Here is a 25,935-nt window from a genome sequence, read left to right on the forward strand (position 1 = left end):
GTAAGACTTCAGCTTCCAAGCCTCAGACACATTTGCTTCTCACCATCGGGGTAAATATGCGCACACACAACATAAGCACATAAAAATACATCCAGATCACACAGACAAGCTCTCAAGTATTAATCAGACAGTGATTAATACCCAGTCCTCCTCAGAGGTATAACCATTATAATGGCCTTTTAATTACATGATTGTACCCTTGGTTTTTCACATGGCTATAACTCTCCCCAATTCTGCTTCCGTAACAACTGCTAAATGCCAAGCTCCCCACTCCAGGCATATCAATGTTCCTGCTAATCACAGAATTTTTTGGTATGAAAGATTTTGAGGATATTAGAGGTCTGTGCAATCTCAGCATCCTTTGGGGAAAAACAAAGACATAGGATTGATGGAAATGTGTCAAACCATTACATATGGTCTTTTATTGTAGAGCAGCTGAAGATGTTCCTGCAATTTCCTTACCCCCAACCGCTCACTCCTGCCCTGACACTTCCTTTTGCTGCCAGCTCAGCTTTGCCTAGATGTTTATCATGCCATTTTGTAAGCTGGATCCTTGAATAACTTTCCAAGAGAAAGAGGTATTGGGGGTACTATGAGTTGGGACCATTTAGTAGCTCCAGCAGTGTCACTCCTCAGCGGGGGATGCATTAGCACAGCCCAGGGGGTGACAAACTGCTTTGCAAAGGAATGGCTGGGAAGGGGGTGGGGGGGATAGGCAGCATTGCCAACTGAAAGAGCACCCACAGTCTGCCAAAGGGAGGGCAGCAGGCTTGCACTCTCACACATTATCTGCTGTTATGGCCAAACCTCTAGCAGTGACAGGAGCATTACTATAATATTGTGCCACAAAGCTGCAGATTCTGGTACCACATCCAACGGACATGCTGCTTCTCCCTGAGGAGAAGACCTCAAAGCTTTCATCAGCTCTTGTCTCCATCTCATTACTAGCAGTCCACAGATTTCTCTCTGAGTTTCCACTTCTGTTCCTGAAAAGAAAATTTACAGCACTTAGAAACTGAAACCCAGCGGAGCAGAAACACAATTCCCACACCAAAATCTGAAGGCCCCTTCAAGATTAAATCCCATAGACTAGACTTGAAATTTAAATCAGTATGTGACTCCCTTAGGAACTGCAGCCATATCAAGATTGAATATCCCAATGCAGTGAGAGCAGACGTGGCACATCTCTCCATCTGCAGTGGGAAAGGGATGCTGCAGTGGAGGGGCCTGCAAAAGCTGGAGTGCAAGGTGATGTGCTTAGGTGGAACAGACACATTTCTTCTCCCAGGGTTGCCCGATCACAGAGGACCTCATGGAGAAAGCAAAACCAAAACTCACAGCTAGTTACTCAACTTCATGGGCCAAACTATCTTTTCAATAGTCTGCTCCTGTTACCCCTCTTCTGTGGACAAAGCGAGTCCTGAGGGCAGATGTCATGATGTAGCTATGAACACAACACAAGTTGGTAGAGTGTTTACAGTTCATTGCAGCAAAAAACATTTGAACTGACCTATGAAAAAAGCTACCCACAATGTTACCAGCATGCACCCCGCACCAATTCTGAATGTGGCTCTAAGGGGCGATTTGAGCTCTCGTAGAGGGCAAGGTGGGATGGGAAGGACACAAGAGTGGTGAGAAAACAGCACCTGAACCTTGGGACATGCTGCTGTGGGGGCAACATTGGCTCCCTGGGCTTCTACTGACCAGCTACCAGACAACTCACTGGGCACACAGCATCATGGTACGGAAACGCTTCCTATGGGTCTCATCAGCCACAACGAGGAGCTGCACTGAGCCAAGTTGCCCTGGGCTGAACCGAACCAGGCTGAGCTGAACCTAGCCAGACAGGGAAAAGTCAGATCGAGGTGAGTCAAGATGTCCAGAGATGGGCAACAAAGTTGACAAAAGGTCTGGAGCACAAGTCTCGTGAGGAGTGGCTGAAGGAGCTGAGGTTGTTCAGCCTGAGAAAAGGAGGCTCAGGGGTGACCTTATCACTCTACAACTATCTGAAAGCAGCATGTGGCCAGGTTTGGGGTTGGCCTCTTCTCCAACTCAACCAGTGACAGGACAAGAGGACACATTCTTACGTTGCACCGAAAGGTTAAGGTTGGACCTTAAGTGAAATTTCTTCACAGGAGCAATTTGACATTGGAATGGGCTGCCCAGGGATGTGGTGGAGTCACTGCCCCTGGAAGCGTTAAAGAAAAGACTGGATGTGGCAGTGCCACGGTCTAACTAACACGGTGTTCGGTCACAGGTTGGACTCGATGATCTCAGAGGTCTTTTCAAACCTAATGGATTCTGTGATTTCTTGAGCGCGGCCTGGCAGGGCTGAGACAGGTATTGCTGAATATGGCTGCGCAGGGCTGAGCGGGGCCGGGTGAGGCTGAACCCGGCGAGCCGGGCCGGGCCGGCCCGGGCCGTATAGCACAAGCCGCAGCCGGGCGGGCTCCGCCGCTCCGGCCCGGCCGAGAGTAGCGCCGGACGGCGGGCGGGGCGCGGGGGCTGCGGCGCGGGGGGCGGCGCCAGCGGGCGGAGGCGAACGCGGCGGGACCGCACCCCGGGCGCTGCGCTGCGCCGCGGGGGCTCGAGGGGCCGGGCTGGGGCGGCGCCACTGCCGGCCTCGTCTCCTCCTTCCCCACCGCCGCCGCTGCGGCTCCCTCCCTTCTCCCTTCCCTCCTCCCGCCCGGGTCCGGCGCTGCCCTGCCCGCTCCCGGCGGCCGCGGCAGCGCCGCCGCTTCCTGCCGGGGCTCCCCGCTCCCTCCCTCCCTCCCTGCCCGCTCCGCCGCCCCCCGCGGCGCCCCGCCATGGCGTGATCGCGGCCATGGGGCTGGCCCGGCGCCGCCGCCTGCCCCCGGGCGCTGCGCCGCTCCCCCGGGCCCGGACCCCGCGCCGCCGCCGCCGCCGCCGCGCCCCGCCGCGCCCCCGCGGCGTGCTGACCGCCGCCTCTCCTCCTCCGCCCCCGGCCGCCGCCGCCCGGCGACGAGCGCGGCCGTAGTCCCCCCCTTCTCCCTCCCCCCCCGCCGCCGCCCGCGCTCCCGCGCCGTCGGGCCCGGCGCGGCCGCCAGCCCCGGCCCGCCGCGGCGCGGCCTCCCTCGCCATGTGAAGCTCGGGAAGATGCGGAGGCGCAGCCCGGCCGCCCGCGGCGAGGGATGAGCCTAGACGGGGAGAAGATGACCGAGGAAGCCTACCCTGACGAGTGAGCGGGGCCGGGGGCGGCGGGGGGGTGCGGGGCACGGAACAGGGGCAGTCTTTGTTGCCCCGGCGAGAAGCGGTGCGGGTCGCTCATCCCCATACCCCGTGCACGGAGGGACGGACGGACCGGCCGCGGGCGGACAGAGGGACGCGGACACGCGCGTTCGTGTGCGCGCCGCCCACCCGCGCATCCGCCATTTCGCGCTCCCCCCGGGCCGCGCTCATTTGCATACGGCCCTTTCATTCATAAAAACCCCCGGGAGGGCGGCGCGGCTCCGCCGGGGTGCGGGGCCCCGGGGCAACGCAGGGAGGGGGCGCATCCCCGCGCCGCCGCCGCTCCCCACCCCAGCCGAGCGGCTCGGGGCGCCCGGCGGGGGCGGTCGGAGGCGGAAGCAGCGGGGAGGGGAAGGGGGAGCCGTGCGCGCCCCCGCCCCGCAGCCCTGGGCCTGGGGGGGTCGGGAAGCGGGGCCGGGGGGGGACACACGACGTCGTGGATCCCCGCCCCGGCCGCCGCCGTTTTGTGAATAGGAGGGCGGCCGCCGCCGCCGTCACATGACGCCGCATTCATAAACCCGGTCACCGGCGGCCTCTCCATTCACCGTCACCCCCCGCCGCCCACCCCCACTCCGCAGCCCTCCCGCCGCCTCTCCGCTATTAAACCTTCCGAGAGGCCGCACCGAGGCTTTCAAAATGCCCGACGGTGCCCTTTTCCCTTTTTTAATGCTTTCTTCCCCAAAATAAAACCTAAAGCTACTGCAGTGGAATGGCAGGAAGGGCTCTTTCACGCCGTGCTGGCCCAAGGGCTGTTCCTGGCTATCTCCTTCGGGGTTTTGACAGTCAAGCGGAATGACTCACTGGCGTGCAGGACTGGGCTGGTGCCAAGCGCCATAGGATGTACCGTGCTTTAAAACGACTCCTTGCAGGGCTTATAAAACAACATCGAAATTGTGCAACTTTTTGGCTCGGTTTTGAGGTCCGAAGAAATCATAATTGGTGGCATGTGCCACGCTTGCACCTTTGTCGTGGTAAACTTATTTTAGGGCAATTTACTGGAGAAATATGAGTGGCAAAGGAAATGGCTTCTGGCCCCAATGTGTGTGTTGGGAGGAATTATTCTGGCAACCTTTAATGAAGAGACTATAAATATGTTTATATGTAGCTTCTAAAATCGTGGTTATTTTGAAGTTGGTTAGATTCTCGCAACAAAAAAAAAACAAAACCAAACAAACAACAACACAAAAAAATAGCAAAAAAGAAGTAGTTACATGCAGATTTCCATGACCTAACAGGCTGGAAAAACGCTGACCAACTCATTTCCAATAAAAACCTTATTCTTCGTTTGTTTTTAACTTTGTAAATTGGACAAGAGGAAGAGAAGTGGGTCCCTGTCTCTGGGTTTGAAAACACAGGGCCAAACCTAACCAAATTCAGTGGACAAAAATCTGGCGCTTGCCAACCTTCATCTTGAGGCAAGATACTGCTCCAAATGTGTTTTTCTGCAGGGCTCAGTGCAGAAGTGAGTGTTGGTGTAAAACACCAAGCACTTGGCTCTGAAGGTTAGCTGGGGTTTATTTTTTCCTTCACTGTAGGCTTCAGTTCAATTTGGAGTGAATTCTTCCATGTGCTACTGCCCTGCCATGCTAACAGAGGTTTCAGCTAGTGGTTTTCATGTGTATGGAAGCTCTTGGGTCATGCCACCTCTCCTGGGGTCACCTGTCAAGCCAACAGCGCTGCTTTGGTCCCTTGGGGAGTGCTGGTGACCACAGTGAGCTGGCACCCAACTCGTTCCGGGGCCACTGAAAGCTTTTTTGTTGGGGTCTGGATGTATTGGCATTCAGGGTCAGCGATGCCTCTTGGTCCTTAGCTCAGTGCACATCCCAAGTGGCATCTCCAAGTGGTTGGGCTTGTCAGTTTAGTGCAGGCCTTGGCTTTGTAGGGCACGGCGAGGTGTTTTAGGTAAGCCATGGTTTCCTCTGTAAGCTCCTTGCTTCCAGCCTTGCATTGATTGATAGCGTTGCCGAAGTCGGTGACTCATGGGTTGTTTTTTCATTTCAGTGGTGGGTGAAGTGATTTGAATTTTTTTTTTTCTCCAATATATATGGTGTTAAAAGAAATAAGGACAGTCTTTCCTGGTAAGTTTTCTCAAGCTGTCAGAACAATGGTAGTATAGCACGCTATTTGCCCTAGATATCTGGATTTAATTTGCATAGCTATTCTTGTTTCACTGAGTGCACTGTGAGCAAATGTTAACAACCAGATTACAAAAAAAAAAGGACCACTGTCAGGATGCCTTTTAAAATAACCCACTTCAAGTAAATAACAAGGGTTTCCCCCCCTCCTTTTTTTTTTTTTGCCTTTTTTTTAGTAGTTTCTTGAGAGCAGCTCAATTAGACTTTGAGTTTCGAGATAATTTATAAAACCATGAAGGGAAACAAATGGCTTAGGATGCTGGAAACTCATCAGTCCCTTCAGAACTGCACCATTTCAGATCGATACTTGGAGGTCAGTTTGTCATTGCCGAGCGAGCACCTCTTTCAGCATCTCAGCCTTTTTTTCTGCTTCCCCCCCTTGCTCAGCCAGCACTGCCTCGTGCGTTGCAGCGTGGGGGCAGAATGGGGATGCCAGGTAATAAATCCGAACCTAAGCGGTGGGGGGATTTCAGGCAGAAGATGGGCAGCTGTGGGCGACCCTCTGCGAAACCATCCTGGATGGGCTGCCCGTGGCTTTTCTGTCTGTGAGGAGAAGAATGGAGCTGAACCCTTAAAGTGATTCAGTTATGCCCGGAGGCTGCCGCCTGCTCATTCCGATGCATGGTTCCAAGAAAGTCACAGGAAGTAATTAAATGGAAAAGGTCAGAGAACGAGGAAGTGTTGGTCCGCAGCCTTTCGCTGCTTGGGACGGAGCCGCGATGCCCTGGCCAGGTTGTGTCCCAGGAGTGTCCCTGCCGTTGTAACGCACTCCTGGCTTGTTCCAGTGAACTGGGAGCGCTCCTGCCAAGTGTTCACAAGTGGGACTGGTCCCCTGGAGGTTTTCAGCGAACTGGGTTAAGTGACATATGTGTAGGGTTCTGTGGTGGTGTCCGGGACAGCAAAATGTGGCGTGATTGCACTCCTAAGGAAAAGAAATTGTACCGTCCCAAAAATCTCACTTCACCTCTGAGCAGACACCCGTGATGTTTACTCTGAATACTGACCATCAGTATAGCAGTTTGCCCTTTGTGCCGAAAAAAATTTTTCTCTCCCTTCATTTTCACTACATTTTTGCCCCGTTCTAGTGATTTTTCTGTAGGTATCAAAGGCAGCTTATTCAGCTAAATTATTTTGCTGCAAGTTTCAGCCAGGGAGGAAGGCATGGGACACACTGTGTGTTATGACATTATCGCTTGCAAATAGGACAGGAAATGAAGGATTGCCAATATATAGCTGTTTATTTCTTTGCCTGAAAACATGCCTGTTTAAAATATGACATGTAAGTAGCTGCTTTGTTCAGTCTCTGGGAGAAGTTGTTGTTTATAAGGGAATAATAGATCTGTCAGATGAAGAAAAGGGGGAAAGAATGAAGGGATTTGCCCTTTCTACTCTTTCTACTTCTGTTTTGGAAATGGCTTGAAAAGAAGTTGTAGGTGGAAGATGTATGGAGAAGGTGCTCGGTCAGACAGCTGGAAGGGAAACATATGGGAAGAGGGTTGCAGCAAGCAGAAGAGAGCTGGATTTTTAATTTCTCAGCACATTAGACCGTCCTATGGCCCTGTGCAGCCCATAGATAACCCAGATGCAACACTAAAAAGGAGAAACCAAACCAACCTTTGGGCAAGAAAGTGAGTATTTTTGGTGCAGCTCCCATCCTTGAGGAATGCAGTGGGATGGTGTTTGAGTGCAGTGCAGATGCTGCACCAGCAATGGAATCATCTTTGACCTGTTTTTGCAGCCTGTTTTTTATCTCGCTGAGGCACACCCTGGAGCATGGGTTAAAAGGTAGGTTTTATCTACCTGTTTAATTAAATCCTGAGGCTGCAAACAAAAGTACGTTGTGTGGCAAGGCTCGCTCTTAACATGGGCTTGGTTTGCTGTTAGCCGGATTTAAACCACAAAATTGTTTCCTGTCGGCCACCAAATTGCAGGGAGATGATGGTAGTTGTCCTTCTTCTTTGGACCAGGCTGGAAAATAGGAGCTCAGGAATGAGGCACAACTTAACCATTGGTTTAAATCCCTCGTTTTTCTTTCTTACGCACTCTGGCATGCTTGAGGAATGGATACATTAAATTTCCTTCCCTCCAGCAGAATGAACATAGGAACTGCTCTCTACAACAAATTCATTGAAAAATGTGGCTTTTTTATTTTTCATTTTTTTTCCCCTCTTTAACAGCGTAAGGTGATCTTTCTTCACAGCAAGAGCTGTGCAGGGGTGGAGAGGGCACAGAGATCAGTGAAACTAAAAGTACAGCTCTGGAGACTGTGTTTTTGATATATGCCCTGTTTGCTAAGTGGAGCATTTGATTTTTGGGGGACTTAGGCTTCTAAAGCAGTTTAGAATTTAAAAAAAGAAGTAGAAATAGAAAAGGTCAGTTGACTAAAAAAGGCACAGATAGACTGTGGAATTGATTGACAGGAGATAGGAACTGCAGCAGGTCCCCGTTTCTGTAGACTACCAGAAGGAAGCCAGAAGCTGTTGTCACACAAATCCCAGCACTGGAAAGAGGCCTGCTCCAAGCCTGGCAGCAGACAGATCAGGGCAGCATCTCCCAGCATCTTGTTTACGCTGGCCATTTCTTCCACTTTGGCCATGAGTAAACTCAGCTGATGGTTTCTAATGATTTCTTTTTTTCTTTTCTTTTTCTTTTTGTTTCTTTTCTTATCTACTGGTTTTCTGCCAAGATCTTCTGAGTTTTCTTTCCTTCCCATTTCTCTACCCACATCCACCCCCTTTCCTTGTCAAATTTCCTTTAATCATTTTTTTTTTTTCTGGTGCTTGCTCAGTGCTGTAAACCTGACCCCCTCAAGTTGCAGAGAAACGCAGCTGGGCTGTGCTGGCCACTTTCTCTCTGCGTCTGACCCTCACCTTGGGTTTTTGCATCAGCTCTTGGGAGCAAAAGCTGGGTTTGCCCATGTGGTTTCTCAGGATTGGATTTCTTGCAAGGCTAGGAAAACCATCTGCTGGCTCCTACTGCTGGATGAGTGGAGGCCATGAGGCTGCAGGATGGAGTTGGGATGAGGGAGAAGCCCTGCTGATGCAGCAAGAATAGCAAAGCAATGCACTACCACTGCACTTCTACCCACCAGCACAGCAGTTCTGGGAGGTCGGTTACCATCAGTTTTGGTACCCACAAATGCTCCCAACCTCTTTTCTGCTCCAGCTTGATGTCAGATAAGTGTTGTGTGGGTTGGTGGACATATCTCAAAGTCCAGGAGGATGTCTTTGCTCCATCTCATTTTCTGTTTCCATTTTGTTTTCTCTGCACTCTTGCGGGTATTCTTCTGCTTGCCCGTTTTATTTCTATTGCTTCACGTGTCATGCTTGTCTGGAAGCAGGACTTCTGCAACTCATACTGCACCCAAACCCGTATATTTTCTCCTGACATCAGGGAAAGGTGATCCCTATAACATTCAGCTAGTGTAGCCAGTGAACTAAAACACTGTCTACCCAATGCAGTAGAAGTAGATGCTTCACGTTAAAGTAAGGTGTTTTGTCAAAAGCACTATTACAAAGTCTACTTTCAAGGCTGTTTGAGACCTTTCTACCAACAGCCAGCAGGTTCTATTGCATGGTTTAAAGTGATTTTTAACCCAAATTACTGTTTTTGTCTCTAGCCTGCTTGTTCTTATGGTCTTTGAATAACTTTATTCTTTGCCCTTCTCTGCTTGCAAATTGCTCTTCAAGGACTATGTTTTGGGGATTTGTTGTATTCTCCCCCTCCCCACCCCCTTTCTTCTCAACTCCTAGGTGTAATCAGAGGAGAGATCTTGAGTCTATCAGCTGAGTACTGCTGCTGGCCATTCCAGCTAGGAAGGAAACATCTTACTGGCAGGTGTGGGGAGGAGGGTTTATGGGACTTTCTAAAAACATAAGTTGATTTCCCCATCTGTGATGTTTCCAAAAGTGGGACTGCAGAGTTGCCCAAAGTGCTTGGACTTTGACAACAGTGTCTGGCAAGGAGAAAAGCATCCCATGACCTGATGACTGCAGTGGTGAAGCTTCTTCCTTGCTAGCTAGAGCTTTTTGTCCAAGGTACTACAGAAATGAGGAAAAAATGCCAGCCAGAATTAGTGTCTTCAGGGAACTACTCAAAGGATAAATGGGCTTTCAGAAGTAACATTAGAACTTTACCTGTGTACATCTCTCCCTAGGAACAAAAGTGTTTGTCCCTTCTTGAGAGTAACCACTTCCCTCTCTTTTTTAATAGTTGGTCACTGTTCCACCTCTGCTGCTGCTCTTTGCCAGACAGTGCTGATGGCACTGGGAGATGTGTTGTAAAATCTGATAGCATCTTTTGATCCTGTATATGGGAAACACGTCTTCCAGCTTGTAGGGACCTGCACTGCCAAGCAAGGACAGGAGCATGTTCTGGACATGCACTCAAATCCTGAGGAGGTCTGGAAACACTTAGGTTGTTGGCTTTTTTAACTGCATTATACATACATCCTGTTTGGATAGTCCCCAGTACTTCTTTTCTTGCTAGCTAGAAGTGGCTGGTTCCCTCCTGTACATTAAAATACAGAACATTGCTTACCTGTTTGAGTAGTTGAGAGCAAGATTAGTTTCCATTGCAATACTTGAAATGCACTGAAGGCATTCGTACACCAGTCAGAGTTTCAAAACATGGTGGGAAATCACAAAGCTTCTTCCCTAAACACTGAAGCCTGTTGCAGCACCACAGTAGCTATCAGCTCCTTGCTGGTCCTCCCCTCACCTGCAGAAAGACATTTCTTAAATGATGTGGTTTTATAGGAATTAAGTCCATGTTTAGGATTAGTTGGTTCCACTAGCAGCAATTAGTATCTGAGCTAAAGCACACCTGTGTAATTTACCTTTTTTGTTTGAGTCTCTAGACCATTTATGCTTTTTATTTATTTACTAATTCCCATACTGATGGTGGAAGGCATTTTTCTGGAGTACGTACATGAGGTGAAAGAAGTGTCTCCTTTCTATCCAGTTTTCTCCATTTAAATATTGGCAGCATTTCTTTTTCTGCAGCTGTAATGACTCCTAACCCATAGCACCTTGAGCAGGTCCCTATTTTGAGGAGGATGCTGCCCAGGAAGATACCCGTCATGTTGACCCCCTTCACTAAAAGCACAGAGCTGAGCTTACCTCCACTCACTGCATTTCTTCACTGACATGTCCAAACACTCCCACCTGGGCTTCCAAATGCTTGGAAGGCATGCTGGCTGTTTACCTGGTTTTACAAGTGGAAGGGTATGCCTTGGAGCTGAGAGAAGGTTGCTAACTAATGCTTCAAGTTGCAGCACAGAGGGAAGCGTGTGCTTTTCCTCAGGTTGGGACAGAATGAGGTGAGGGGCGGGTGAATAGTTGGGATCATGCCTTGGTAGCGATTGGTGTTCTGGGCAACTCGTCACCGCATGCATCTTGGTAAAAACTTGACGGCTGTGAAGGGGAAAAGTATCCAGGTTCTAATACTGGAGAGCTATTTCTTTTGTTTTCCAGTGATCCAAGGGATGCCATAAAAGAGCTGCTAGAAGGCGTCAGCAGAACTGATGAGTACAGTCAGCTGCTGCTGTGGGGACCTGGCTCTGGGGTTACAATTATTTACAAACTGTCTTGTTCTTAAAAATTATGTAGAGATCTGCAAATATTACCTGGGTTAATTTAAAGCGTGCTTGGAAGTATGTGTTGCTTAGTTTTTGTTCAATTACTTACTTTTTGTTTAATTTATTTGTGTGATTACTGTGACGCTTGGATCTTTGCGCCATCATTCACCATCTCCCTCATTCTTCTCTACTGTGTGGGTGAGAGTTTGAGGGCAGAAGTCCAGTGGTTCAGTGGGGTGATGAATGCCTAATTTTACCTTAGATGCTCCATGCAGTGGGTCTTGATGATGTTGACAAGCTGAGAAATTCACCCTTCTCTGCTGGCAGGTTGGCTGTGAAAGAGCTGCATGTGAGAGCATGTTGATGAAGGTGGAAGCCAGACCTAGACCTGCCTTTTCCAGTTTTCACCACAATTTCAACAATGCAGCCACCTTACATGATCACATTTCCTAAAAAGCAAGATGTCTGATTCCTTAGTGCTGATTTCTTTTTAAAGTTTTATTTTCATTTTTGAAGTTGTATTAAAAGCCCCGCTTGCCTTGTTGGCAATGGAGGACCGGGATACAGACAACTCTCTTACATGTCAGTGTAAATCTCTGTATTTCAGGAGTTTGTAGTGCTCATTGTATTTAAAGTGTGTGTTTATAAATTACAGAAAAGCCACTGATACTTCAATGGTGGGCTTTTTTATTTTAAATACCAGTGAAATTACAGCAAAAATTTTGTCAGTAGAGATTTATAATGCTGCTAACGTAATTCGTCCTTGACTGAAACTTGGCATGGGAGGTGTTAAAGTTGGTTGCAGCCCATCGTTGCTTTACATATTGTTACTGTATGTATGAAGTTTGGTGGCTGTAAAGATAAAAAGGGTTAGGAAATTAGATAAAGTTTTATTAAATAGTAATTCTCATACTTGCATTGCTTGAATGACTTTGCATTTTTAAAAAGGCACTTGGAGTTTAGTTGAACTAGAAGAAAAAGAGTGCAGAGCTTGTTTTGTGTGTTTAAAAGCAAGAATAAAAGGTTGCAGTACAATTAAGCCATTAGAACTGCTTAAGGGAAAAATTTCCTTCTTTCTTTTCTGTGCAAGTATTTGGCATTTTGTTATAGTAATACTTCATGAGTGTATTGAATGGCTGGAAAATTACTAAGCAGTGCTGGAGATGAACTTCTGCTTGTTATTTGAAGGAAGTGAAATACAGAGTTAACCAGATTGGTTAAAATAAATATATAAAATGAAAAAATTAAAGGGGTATTTATGGGAGAGGGGGCAGGCTGATGTGCAGAGGGAGCTGGAGACACGCAGAGAGCATGATCTCACAAATGCAGTCAGGAAGTTCTAGAAATACCCTTTTATAAACACTGCATCCTACAGGAAGAACCTTAAAGTCCAAATAAACCTTTTCCGCTTGTGCCTATGTATACATAAACTCCACTGATTTGGAAGATCTTATCAGGTCAGTGATGCGCCTTTTTACAGTAGTTCCTAAAACAAGTTATATGATAAATCTCAACCTTTTTTGCTGTTAATCTGGTTTGTTTGTGCTTTTATCAGTTACTAAAGTTTTTGTCTCCCTTACCCAGAAGTCCTAAACCCCAGGTCAGTCTGTCTGGATAAGTGACCATTTTTGGTTAGTATCCTTGCAAACAAAAGAGTTGTGCAGGTGGGTGGAGTCAGGAGAAAGGTGAGGGATTTTATCTGTTCAACTTGATGTGTACATGGGGGAGGATGATCTTCCCCCACCTCAAAGTTACGATTATTAGAATGTGGTATGTGTAGAAACGCTTAGCAGACAGCAGATAAAGGGAAGACAAATAGGCTTATTTTGATGCTTTGGATTGAACTCCAAAAGAGTTTGTGCATCCTGGGATTGCTGTGGCCATCTTGCATGATGCTGGGCTGGATGATGTTAAAATATGTGTGCTTGCCTTAGTGTGATGTTTTTACCTGACTTCTCTCCTGTGCTTGCACATTAAAAATCTTGCTTCTCTCCCAGACTTATTACTCTGTCCTAGGAGTAATGGTGGCCAGGGGCCAGGATCTAGCCAGAGCCTGCCAGTTTTTGGGTGTGGAGATAGCAATTGCTGTGCCAGTGACCTGTGCTGATCCTCCCCCAGTGAGCAGTTGAGGAGCCCTTTAAAATCACAGCCTATGAATGATAAAAATTACAGCTTAACAAACCACCAACCATTCATTTGGTTTGGTTCTGCATGTGTGCCTTCAAACAAGAGTCCTGAAATAAATTTCTAATGCATGTGGAAAAGCCCCCTCTTAAATCAAAATCCCCATAATCAGAAAAACTATTGTTCCCTAGAGTTAGTAGCCATATGGACTATTTTAGAAATAGTGGTCCTGAAGATCTATAAATTGAAACACCTCCATCTGATGCAGTTTTATCTTGGTTTGACTATGGAGTACTGAAATTCTGCAGTGATTAGTGCTTCTGTGTTCGTGTACTCTGTGTTTTCTAGTTCAGGAAAGCTCTTGGTGAACTGTAGACTGGATTAATTAGTTGATAAAATTTAGTGTTCTATCCTAAAGTCTTTAAATAATACATCTAGCAGCTTTGTTGCTGGTGGGGTGTTTTGGTGTTGGGTTTTTTTTCCTCCTTCCCTTTAATATATCCGTAAGGAAGCGTGGGCTGCCTTTATCAGAGTATTGGTGGAATAGCTTCCCCAACCTTTCATAAGGTCAAATAAAAAAATAAACAGCCCTTCTTATGGGAAGGAAGGGATGGGGAAAGAAGGGTGTTTGTATACACTTTCCCATTCATGTTTTAAAGAGAAAATATATAAACTTCTGGAGTCAGTGCTTTGTATCTCGTGCCATTACAGGAGTTGAGAGTTGGAAGCCTAATTTGCTTTCTCAGTGCTTGCTTAAACAAAACCAAAGGGGAATAGCAGTGAGCAGGAGAGCACTTTACTGCTTTGGGTTTGCCTCTGTTGGCCAAATGCACTCCACATTCTGCAGTGATTGAAGTAATAAACTCACAGAGTGATTTTGCTAATCCATTCTCTTTGAGTTGTGAATGTAACTAAGGTTTCTATGTTGATTTGGGATTGGGTGATACAGAGGACAAAATACATCCTTTTTTCCAGCACTTAGGTGTTGAGATTTTAAAAGGCATACCTTTTGTGCAAATTTCATATAAAGAAAAAAAGGCAATTCAATATTATTAGATTTTTTCTCTCTTTGGCTTGTTCTGTGCTGCAGGAATGGGAGGAATAATAAGACCATTTGCCAGGTTTTGTGGTTCTGCATGAGTCTGGTACCGTCCTGAACATAGTCAACTGCAGGTAGTGCTTGCTTCTGCATGTTTTAAGAAGGAAAAAAATTGCTATGACTTCTGTGCTTGGGGTACAAATGGTAGAGGTGGGACTGAAAATGAACATCCCTGGTTTGACATTCTTGAGATCATCATTCACCTTTGATCACAAGTACTGAGCCCTGGATATACCTGCTCACGGTGTGGATATTTAAAATAACCTTGTCCTACCTTTGTCCATTATGAAGAAACGCCTGACCTGTAGGAAGCCAGGGTTGGAAAGCCCAACTGATTTGCAAGAGGCGTCTGGATCTGTTGTCTCTGACCAGTTATCTATGGAGCAGTTAGACACAATATATAACCTAAGCTATTGTGAATAATGCTGTAAAGAACTCAGTGATGGGCTCCAGGGACCTAGCTGAGAGCTATTGCTGCTGGTTGCAGAGAACATGCCTGCATTTGGAAGAGGTTGTCTCTTGAAGTGGTGAACATTAACTCTCGTTCAGCTGAGAACCAAGCATGAAAGGCAGATCCTTTACATCCTCTCTTATCTTTATATGAAGGTGACTCTCCAAATCTTAGCATGCATTAAAAAATACTTGGTAGGTTACTTCTGAGTGTGGTTAGCCCTAGATTTATTTTACAGTGGATACTGAAGTAAACATCCCTGTGTGTAATGAGAGCAGTGGGGAAAGGAGGCAAAAACAGAATGGCAGAGAAATTTATCTTGGATCAGAGGAAAAAATAGAGATTTTTTGTACTAATTAATTTCAGCTCATGGTTTTATTAGCTGCCATGATGTGAATTTGGGCCAGTTGGGTCACCGTTTGGTAGAGTGGGCACAAGGAGGTGGTGACTATTTTTCTTAGATCAGTAGAAGTGAATCTTCTTGGTGTCTGCAGGTGGTGTCTTCCAGTGTTGGACAGTGAGAGTCTTCCTTGGCTTATCATTGAGGGGTGCGGTCCTTACCAGATACAGAGCACCTAGCTATTTCCTTACCTGTTAAGCCTTATCATATCTTATGTTCTGGATTTTGCACTCTCTTAAGCTCTTGTATCCTTAGGTGGATGAAGTAAATGTTGAGCCCCTTTCCCCTACTTCCACCTGTGACTTTTGTCAGCAACAAACTTCTGCTGTTCCCTGAACTTCTGAGTAAAACCAACTCCTCAGGGCAGAAAAGGGAAACTCCTTGAGAGCACTCTCCAGCATCGAAATGCCCCATGTAAAAGCACGTTTGTACATTTTGTTACGAAGGAATTCCTGACTGTACCCAACCCTAAGTAAATAGCCAGGGAGAGGCAGCTGAAGCATGACGGATGGTGGTGGTTGCAGAGCAGGGACGTGAGGCATGGAAGTCAGCAGTGCAAGGCAAACAAAGGGAAACTGCTGTGTTTTACAGAAATGGTGTTGGGTTAGGACAAAACTGTCTGGCACCTAAACCTGTCCTCAAAATCTCATGCAGCAAGTACAGAAAACGCAAAAAAACTTGTTGATTTTTTTTTTTTTTTTAAATCCATAGATAAATTTTCCTGTTCTGTCATGCATTTCAAGACACTTGAAAATCATAAGTATTGATTGATGAAAAAAGTAACCCTTTGGGGTGTTTTGCTGATTTGATGTTTTGCTTCAAATTCTGGACAGAGAAAACTTAGAAAGTTAATAGTCTTTTCCTCAAAGATATATTATATAAAGTCCAGGACAGTCCTACCTGCAAATTGCCAGAACTGTCCTTAGAGCTCCCTAGGTTAGTGAGATGTCAGAAAACCAAGGAGGGTTTTCCTTGGATGGCTTCAATGGAATTGTTCTTGGTTGAGTGCCTATTTCAGGTATTTCTTCCTGTATAATTCATGAAGGGGATTTAGAAACTCCCTTGCTACCAAAGGGAAATCTTTGAATCCCAGGAAGAAACATACGACTGGAGAGAGGGCAAAGTGTGGCTTGTTGGAAGGTGCTGCGTGACAGGGAGCATGAATGAGTTTCTTCAGTTAATTAAATAAAGAAAAGTTGGAAGGTTTGTGCTAGTTTACAGCTTGTATATGTTGTTGCTATTTTATATGTAACTTACTCTGAAAACTTAAAAACTTAGGCCTTAAATAGGGGAAAAGAAGGACCTAAAAGGCTAAAATCCAGTCTCTGTATATTAATTTTATTTTGGAAAATTTTAAATACAGAAACTTCTTCTGCAACACTGTGGCTTTGTCATTCATGAACTAATTAAGATATTAAATATACTAACCTCTTCCATGCTTAAAAAAGATACTTGCTTCTGTATGTGATAACTTCCCCTCTGCAGGATAAGCCTTAGTTTTGTTGAGAGTGCATTGTTGGTACCTCCAAGGCTTGTGCAGGCTGTCCCCCCACATTACATAGCTCAGCACTCTTGACTTGTGTCATCCATGGTTGTACCTCTAGTTTTGTGAGCATTTTTTGACACTCAGTGCTCCTCTGCCTTATGGGTCATATTCATATACTAGTCAGTTCATGTCATGGAGCAGGGTTGTGGTGGAGTGGATTTTTAGTTTTTTGTTTGTTTCTTTAGCTAGGCAGTGCGCTGACTCTGTTCTTCCTTTTGGCTAAAATTAAACCTTCTCCCCATCCCACGCTGCTCTCCCACCCTTGGACTTCTATTACACGAGGCATGAGAGACATGCGGAACAGACCATAGGTTGGCATGAAGTTTCAATTAAGTTTTTTTAGCTAGGGATATGATCTAATTAAGCTTGAAGAACATGCTTGCCCCAGGTGAATAGAAAGCTTACCTGAACAAGCATTGTGGCACCGTGCAAAAATTACTCCCTATCAAAGGAAAAGTGTAATTTATCCCTACAAATCTAAATGGGATGTAGCACCTTCAGCAGCCATGGATGCAGGTTAAAGTTGATAAAACCAGCTATTTGAAGACAGTGTGAGCACCCCTCGGCTTACCAAAACCCTCTGTGCCCATTCCACAGCAGCATGTCAGGAAAGCAGGTGGGGAGCCTCTTGGAACTTTCAATGCCACATGCTTGGCAGAGGATGTCCCAGGCACTATCCAGGAGTGGAATTTTTGAAATAACGCCTGTACCATCCTCCATACTGGCAACAGCTGGTCATTATAGGCATGATGGGTATCTGGGTCCATGGCACCAGGGCTTAGCCTTCCCCATCACTACCTTGGTTGGCAGGAGAGTCCAAAGTCAGTGCCATGAAGATTTTTTGAAGGTCTTTGAACTTTATTGTTGTTGTTGTTGTTTTATTTCTCAAGTCATTGACGTGCCAAGTACTGATGGACCTCAAACACTGTTTGATAAATGGATAAGGCAAAAAATGCCCCATGCAACCAGGACTGTCCAAAGTGAAGAAACCATGAGATGTCCCAGAACAAAAGTCCAATGCTTTCAGCATCATCTGGCTTACAACTGTCCTGGACTCTGTGTCCTGTCACCTGAGCTGCCAGAGTACAGAAGTTGGATGAGGCACCCACCATTTTGTTGTGCTTTGTTGTTACTTCATACTATTTTTATATGCTTTGAAGAAAAGGGCTTGAAGAGGCAGTCCGTGACTTCTGAAAGTATCTCTTGGATGTTGGCAGAGGATGGAGTGGAACACTGTTGTGTTTTGCTTGTTGACTCTCTACTGATGATCTGCCTCAATGGCAGGAGTCAAAGTTCAGTACTTTTGTGGAAGCATTGCACAGGGCTTTTTGTTTGCTCATTCCTTCATCTGAAGCAAAGAATAGGTGAAGTCGGGACATCTGGGTGTCATTTCAGAGCTGAGATGACTTTTCTGGGTGACACATCAGGGTGGAAAGCACAGGAAGCCTTGGTAAGCACTCTGTATGGGTGCAGCTCCTTACGACTGCCTCAAGTATTTAATTAGCCAGAAAGCATGAACTTCAGCAGTGTTTCCGATAGTGATTTCCTAGAAACTGATGTTCATGGGCTCAGTCTTTTATTGTTATTATTATTATTATTCGAGTTTCTGCTTGTAACTGATGTGAGTTGTTTAATTACCAATACCAGTACTGAACAGGAGAAGCTACAGAGTGGTGTAGAACATTTGGTCCCATAAAACTCTGGTACACGAGCACTTGTGAGGCAGACAAACCCAGAAGGCAGCAAAGGTAAAAAAAGTGGTCTATTGAATTTGCAGTAGTTCAGCAGAATTTGAATGTAAGCCATCATGTGGAAGGGAAAGGTGAATTGGAAAAAGGCAGATACCCACTGAGCACTGTATTATTACAGGTAGTCACTGTTGTTCTTCATACAAAAGCAGAAGGCGTGTGCCTTGTAGTGTGTCAGACAAATAGCAACTGCTTAATACTTGATCCAGTGCAGAGATACTTATATATTTGCAATAACCATACAAATACCATCTGCATCATTATTGTAGTTGTGGTAGAGGCCAAATCCAAGTGGAAAGCAGGGGCTGATGGTGTTGCACTTGCATTTTCTTGATGTAGGTCATTTTCCCCTGATAGTTAACTAAGATCCACTAATGTGGAAGTTTAATTGTATTTCCTAAACAGTGAATACCCTATTCAAAGGGATGACTTTCAGTGGACAAAAGTAATTCAACTATAAATGGTACTGAAGAGTAATGAGGACGTATTAGGAGCATAAATATTTAAACCTTTTTTTCAGGTTAAGTTAAACTTATTTTCTGCATTGAGGGCTTTCTGTGCTCTGGGAATTCTGCAGACAGATTTGAATTCTGCTCTTAGGCTGGCACTGAGTGCATGTGCATGGCATTGGTTGCAGTTGGAATTACCTAAATTTCTTGCAGGGTTTTGCAAGGAAAAGATGGGAGAAGTTGCTTCAAAAAGATCCTGAGTGAAGACAAATTGACGTGGGGGTCCTTGTCTCCCACTCTCCACACCTCCTTTAATAGCAGAAGACCCCTAGACTGTGCTGTGCCTCAGCCTGACTCACGTAAGGAAGATAAGTTATGTATGATAGGAGTCTGAGGGCTCCTTGTGATGTTGCCATGAACAAACACAAGATGTTCCTGAGAGAAGCAACATTTGGTGTCTCCAAAGTGATGGGGTCTGTTCAGTTTTGGTGACTTGTGATGGTCTGAAAACAGCTATGCTGCCAGGTTGCTGCAGAAGTGGTGGCTGGCCCTAACACATGCCAGCTGCATCCTTGTCATTCACAGCAGTGATGGTTTTATTTTCATTTGAACAAAAACTTAAGGCAGGAAAGTCCAGAACAACTTTTCTCTTTGTGTCAAAGCCCTTCATTTCCAACAAGTACTACCTTAATATTGTTACAGTAAATATACCAAGATGCATATCTGGAGGGAACGCCTAGTCAGTCCTGTGTCTGTGGGGAAAATGCAACATCGAAATAACTTGATTTATTGGTGTCAACCACAGAGTATTGTCCATGCATCAATTCATAATGGCTTTAGATGGGGTGAAAACTGAAAACCGTGGTAAGGAAACAGCAGATCTGTAATGTGCAGAATGGTCTCCCCATTTCACAGCTCTGGGATGAGGAAACTCGTTGCAACTGCTTTTGTATAAAGAATAGTATGACTTGCAGATGGAGGCTTTTGCTGGTATCCTAAACTTCATAAAAACAAATATTCCCTCAAAATAACATAAAAAAATAAACTTCCACTTCTTCCTGTTTTCATACTTTGCTTGTTTCCTCAGTATCATGATTTTGTCTCCAGTGCTGTAGATTGTTAATCTTCAGAGGATCAGGACCTTCATAGAAGTATTTCCTGTACATGTTTATCTGTCTTTTTAACAAATTTGTATCTACTTGTTCTCATCTGAATTTTCCTGCAAATAATAGGAAACTCTCCCCTCAGTAATAAGGCTTTTTACTAGAAGAAGTACCTAGATGAATCACTGTCAAGGGTTAAAGTACCTTTTTAATGACTTTAATGACTTCCTTTAGAACATCTGCAAGTAGCACCAAATTCTAGAGAGCACTGTCTTTGTGTTACTTTTGACAAAGTATTGTTTCGGCTAAATTTCATTTACTTGGTTGTGAGTGCATCTGGAGGATTCCTGTCTGAGTGTCAGCTGAAATTCCAGAAGAGGGATGCTGCTACATTCTAGGCTTTCTCTTGGGACACAAACTTCCACCTAATCCTTTAGCAAGGTGAGCGTTGGCCATTAGTCAACAGGCAAGTGCCTGTTTTCCACATCCAGATATTGCATTGCCTTGTTATAATGAGATGGAATCAATCTTTTCAGCTGTTGTGCTACTAACTTTTGTTACTTTAGCTAATCTCAACACAGTTTGCGAGTATATGCATTAAATGCGTAAATATATTCCTCCTAAAAAGTGTGTGTGTGTTGGATGGAGATTTAACTCTCAAGTTCTCTCTGGACTCATTGCAGCCCAAGCACATCTGGACAGGGTGAAGACAGGAGGAATGTGACTTCTCCCCCCTCAAAATTGATGGTGTGCATCATTCATGCATTTCCAAGGGAGAGCACTGGATTTGGATGAGTAACTGACTTTCCCTCTCAGCTTTCTATTTCGAAAGGAGTTGTCATCATCTGACTCCGTCACTGAATCTGCTGGAGCTGGGCCTGTAAGTCAGAGCTCATTCTGGCTCGGGTTTCTGTGGCAGAATGCACTGGGTTGTGTTGATATCCACAGCATCTTCTCAGCAGTGGCCTGGTGGCTCCCAGGGCTGTCATCATGCTGGAGGCAGCACAGGTTGGGCAGTAACCTCCTCTTGGTACTAAGCATTAATAAAAAGGCATCCCTGGACAAAGGAGCAGCTTGTGGGCCTTTGCCCATCTTGCAGGCTAATGCTGGAAGTATCCCTTTATCACATTCAGAGAGGCATGGAGGAGTTTTCTTTGGATTCAGACATCTTGTCAACTTCTGATTTCCCATTGTGGTGCAAACTGTTTAGCAAAGTCTGTGCTTACCTTGCTGTTTTCTCTGAATATTAATTTCTAGTGGAAAAGAAGGCCTTGCAGGGCAGTCCTGATACGTCACTCTTCTGCTGCTGTCTTGTCTGGGAGCCAAAACATCTCAGTGGAGTGCTGGGCATAGAGTTGTCCTCCCTTTGCACAAATACAGCAGAGACCCATCTTCAGAACAAAACTCTTTCTTGCTATAATTTCTCTTGCCCCAAGATGTTAGTGGACATAGTGGCAGAGACAGCTAAATCCTCAAGTCAGACTTGTTAGCTGAATGAAACTGCCTTAAGGAAAAAACCCCAAGTTTGTGGGTGGAGCATAAAAGGGTACCTTTTGTCCTTGGAAATAAAACTCTAGCTAAATCTGAGTTTAAGGGTGGAGGGGAAGAAAAAATGAAGCCATTTTGGATTGAGATAAACACTTGCGGTTTCATTATCATCTGCTGAACATGCGTAGAGTGGCTGTTACACAGCTTGAGACAGAAAAACCGGTGTGAAGTTGGGAAAAAAAATCAGGGTATATCTTCTTCGTCCCTTGTAGATACTTTAATAATTTATTGGAAATGGCTAGTATGTGGTATAGATGGGGCTTTTCCCAAATATAAAAGGTAGATGCTTTCTTCCCACAGATCTTCTGCAAGGAGATAGTGTTGCTTCTCTTTGGGGTTCATTTTTTGATGCTTTTAAACAGTGCTGTGGCCATTTAAATTAATAGACTTACATAAGCTGTTAGGTTTTTTTGGTCTGATGTTGTGGTATTCCCCAATGAATCAGGAAGATTTGAGATGGGAGCTGCCAGCTAGTAATGAGTCTACCAAAAACCCTGATGGATACGGTACAGGATGAGAAGCTGCTTCACTGTCTTTGCTGCTAAAAGGAAAGACCATGGAAGTCTTTGATCTCCTTCATATGTATCAGGGGACTCCAGCTGTCCCTATACTGAACTTTATTGGAAGGAATTGGTGTGAGAGCATGAACATGCAGTGTGTTGAACAGCTCAATCCTTACCTGCCAGAATGAGAAAATAGGATGACCCCAAGATGATTCCTCTGATTGATTTCTCTGCTGTGTGCAAGCAAAATCCCTCTTGCCAGGGACACATTCAGTAGGCACTTGGTACCACCATATCTTTCAGCCTTTAAAAGATTCTGCCTGTTAAAGCAGAGCACAGGAAATACAAGCCATTAAATGCATGTGACAGCATTGTGACCAGGCGAAGGACAGTGGTAGGGAGAGAGGCACAGGCACACAACTGCCAGCATCTTGAGGAAACGCTTGTTTGTTTGTCCTTTTTCCAAAGCCCTTCAGCTGTGCAGGGGAAGCGACAGCAGAGATGTAAACAGGAAAGCTGACTGCAGGGAGAACAAAGTAGGGGTTAGGAGATGCACACAGTTGGCCAGAGGAAACCAAAGGTACTGGTGAGAAATATCTACCTGCTATGGGACTTAAATAATAAAATCAGAATCAGAGAACCAAGCCCCTGCCATGGACTGGGGACATGTCCCACAAGACCAGGTTGCTCAAAGCCCCGTTCAACCTGACCTTGAACACTTCAACAATAAGGCATCCACAGCTTCCCCAGGCAACCTGTGCCAGTGCCTCACCACCCTCTGAATAAAGAATTTATTTTTAATATTTAACCTAAACCTGCCTTCTTTCATCTTAAAGCCATTCCCTCTTGTCCTACCACTGCATGCCCTTATGAAAGTAGTTAATGCTGGATGTCCTGATCCAAGGCAGGCCTGGTCATACTTGTAGTACCCCTTACAGGAGGAGAATCCTGCCTTTGGTTTTTTCTGTGCTCTGAAGGAGGCAGAATGTGAGGATCACTGTCACAAATGAGCAGTAAAATAATTCCCACATTACTAAAAATAAAAGTAGGATCATAAGCGTTAACCATCTTACTTCAAGTCTATAAAATAGCAACTTGTTCCCAAGAGCACTAAAACGAAGAGCTGGACAAGGTACATTTTAAGGGCAAGATAATGTTTTACTAACAGTGACAGAGAAGCAGAGTGATCCTGAAAACTTCAGCTGGTTAGTTCAAGTCAGTCCCTGGCAAAACAGGGAAGTGGCTGACAGGAAGCACAGTCAGCATCAGATTGGAGAGTATGAAGCTGGAGCTGGTCAGCACAGTTTTACAGGAATTGTCACTGATTTTAGGAATGTGGGTGGATAAAAGTTATCCTGGTGTCTGCCTCTTGGTCTGCAGGTGGTTTTACCATGGAATATTGAGCTGTAGTGTGGGGCTTTCCAGTATATAGTGCCCGCCTTCAGAGAGCAGTAAAGGTGATGTGAAATCTAGAGGGAAGAAACTGGAGAAGACACAAAATGATATATCTGGTTTAGGATGTGCATAATTGGGCTGTGAGTACTCACACAATAAAATAATTGTATCCTAAAAAAGAGAAAGCAAGGACACAGTGGTTAAAAGACTCATAGTTAAGTACCTCTACTTTGAGCTAAGTATTAAACTGCAAAATAAAAAGGGAGGAGCAAGGCCTTGGTTTTTCAGTAGCTTGTTTTTTAGACCAGTTTCCTATCAAGAAAATGAAAGTTTGCAGTGTACCCTGTGATGACTGAGGCCATGTCACACAAATAAGGCAAAGTACAGGGTTAGATTTCCTGGAGTATATTACATCTGTTTGTCCAGATATCAATTAGGAGCCATGGAGGAAGGGTTTAATTAGAAGAAAAGCACATGAGGCTTTTCCAGTGTGGAGGAACTCAGTGCCTGTCATTTGTGTAACCTCTTTTCTGGTCATGGGTGTTTATTTGGAGTCAAGTAAGACGCTCTTGGTGCTTTCCTTTGATCTGTCTGCAGGAAAACGAAATCCATATGGCCTCCACCCAAATACTGGCTGGAAATACCCATCTAAGCTGGGGTCATTTTTTCTTGTCATACATATGTACAAAGGTCTATTCATCTATGAGAATGACGTTCAAAATAGGGAAAACATGGTAATGATATGTGGGAGGAGCATTTCAGTGCTCCCGGAATGTTCAGCAGCCTAAAGTGTATCATAAAACGTCTGAAGTCCTTCCTAAGAACCTGCTTTTGTGCCCTTTTTCCTATCTTTTGCCATACTTCTGCTCTTCCCTATGACACAGCTTAATGAACCTGGTATTCAATAAAGCTTTGTGGACACCAGGAACAGCATAAGTGCAGTGGCTGTCTCTCAAGAGCTGGACATAAACTACACTGACCATGTCTATGAAGTCTTTTGTTAGGGCTTGTTTGTTTGGAGGGTGTTTGATTGACTGGGGGTTTTTTTTGTTCTCTTTTGAGTTTTGGTTTGGTTTGGTTTTTTAATTTAAACAAAAATGGAGAAAAGTGACTTCCTTTACCTCTTACAAGGCACAGTAAGCTATATTCAGGTAATAATTGCTGTGGTTAATCTTGAATGCTACACTTAATGTAGGTTGCCTGGTGTTCCCAGAGAGTGAGGCTTAACAAGTTTCATATTCCCAAAATGGACCTGGATCTGCAGATACTCAAACACCTCACACTGCACTGGAATTGTGTGCTGAGACATCTTTGTGCCCAGTTCACAACTGCCAGAGCCTGGTCCCAGGTGCTCTGTTAATGCTTTGCTGCAGAAGTTCAGCCCATTGATATGACTGCTGTTAACAAGGTGACTGAATTTCATTCTTCTCACCACAAGCACTCCAGCAGCTGCAGTGAAAATGGGCTCCTCTTGCTCCAGCCACTGTCTCAGCTCTTTGAGCTATCCTTGTAGTTGGCTGGTAGGCAGGAAAAGGCAGATCCACCACCTTGCTGGCTCTCCAGGTGCAGTGTTTACTTTGGGTTTCTAACAGCAGAACCTTGTAGCAGCATGAATTGTGCTGGGAAATGGGGAAAATGTTCATATGTTGGCACAGCCACTCCCCGGTCCGTGCTAGGAATTGCAAGAAAAACTTGGAGGATATTTCACTATAGCGCCGAGCTAGTAGGGTTGGGTGTGCAATATACTGGACTGGGCAGTATTTAAGGGGAAAAATAATAATTATTTTAATAATAATTTTTTTAAGGGCAGCAGCATTGCCAGTCTTGGAGGTGAGGTTTGTTAGCTTAGTCTTAAGGTTAAAGAACATGTGCAAAGGTGAGAACCCAGCCAGTGAGTAATTCAGTTGATGCTGATCCAGTGACTTGATATATGCTTCGCTTTGGAGAAAACCCTTGGTAGCAGGGCTTGAAGCCAGCTGAATGAGTCGGTGGTTCTTGACTGATGCAACTGCTTCTGGATGTAGACAAAAGGCAAGGGCATTATCCATCCTTATGGATTGAGCATGCTGTAACTTTTGTAACAGAGAGCTTTTTTTCTGTCTTGCATTTTCACACACGGTATTTGTCCCCACCTGCTCCTGACCCTGGGCAAAGCAGCAGCTTTGCAGAGATTACCCAGATGGTGGTTCAACCCAGCCCCATGAGCTGAGAGCTGCCCCACAGCAGCTGTGAGACTGTGGTACCTGTACAGTACCGTGTGATGGCTTTTCTATGTAATTTGTCATACTGGAACTGTTTGTTGATGTTGCTTATCTGTAAGAACCTTCTGATGGTCCAAGTTTCTCTCTGTACTGAGCCTTGAGATTTTAGGAGCAAGTGGCAGGATGGTCTGCAGACCAGTAAGAAGGCAAGAAAACAGGAAAGCTGTAGGGAGATGTAACTACTCAAGATGTTGTTTCAAAAACACGATTACAACACAGCTTATTCAAGGATAGTTTTGTCTTGCACAGGGAGGCTAATTTCATCTTCCCCCCATCCCTTGGGGGAAAAGCTTTAGAAACTGGACTTGCAGCAAAAAGTGCCAGGCAGCTTTCTTTTATTTTTCTG

The 25,935-nt window shown here is 45.3% G+C and overlaps 1 protein-coding gene and 1 long non-coding RNA gene across 2 annotated transcripts in view; one reads left to right on the top strand and one right to left on the bottom strand.

Moving 5' to 3' along the window:
• Positions 1-395: 395 nt before the first annotated feature.
• On the bottom strand, positions 396-3,417 carry LOC116994144. Its single transcript, XR_004417420.2, has 2 exons — positions 3,192-3,417; positions 396-986 (listed from the first exon to the last, which is right to left on the bottom strand). It is a non-coding gene; the product is annotated as an uncharacterized LOC116994144 (long non-coding RNA).
• Positions 3,065-25,935, top strand: part of SPRED2 (sprouty related EVH1 domain containing 2) — a 60,679-nt gene continuing 37,808 nt past the window's right edge. Inside the window, exon 1 of the mRNA XM_033055608.1 lies at positions 3,065-3,199. Coding sequence (XP_032911499.1) covers positions 3,153-3,199 — 47 coding nt within the window. The 5' untranslated portion in view covers positions 3,065-3,152. The remainder of the gene's footprint in view (positions 3,200-25,935) is intronic.

The sequence above is a fragment of the Catharus ustulatus genome, chromosome 3, assembly GCF_009819885.2.
Source record: "Catharus ustulatus isolate bCatUst1 chromosome 3, bCatUst1.pri.v2, whole genome shotgun sequence".
Taxonomy (NCBI): Eukaryota; Metazoa; Chordata; class Aves; order Passeriformes; family Turdidae; genus Catharus; species Catharus ustulatus.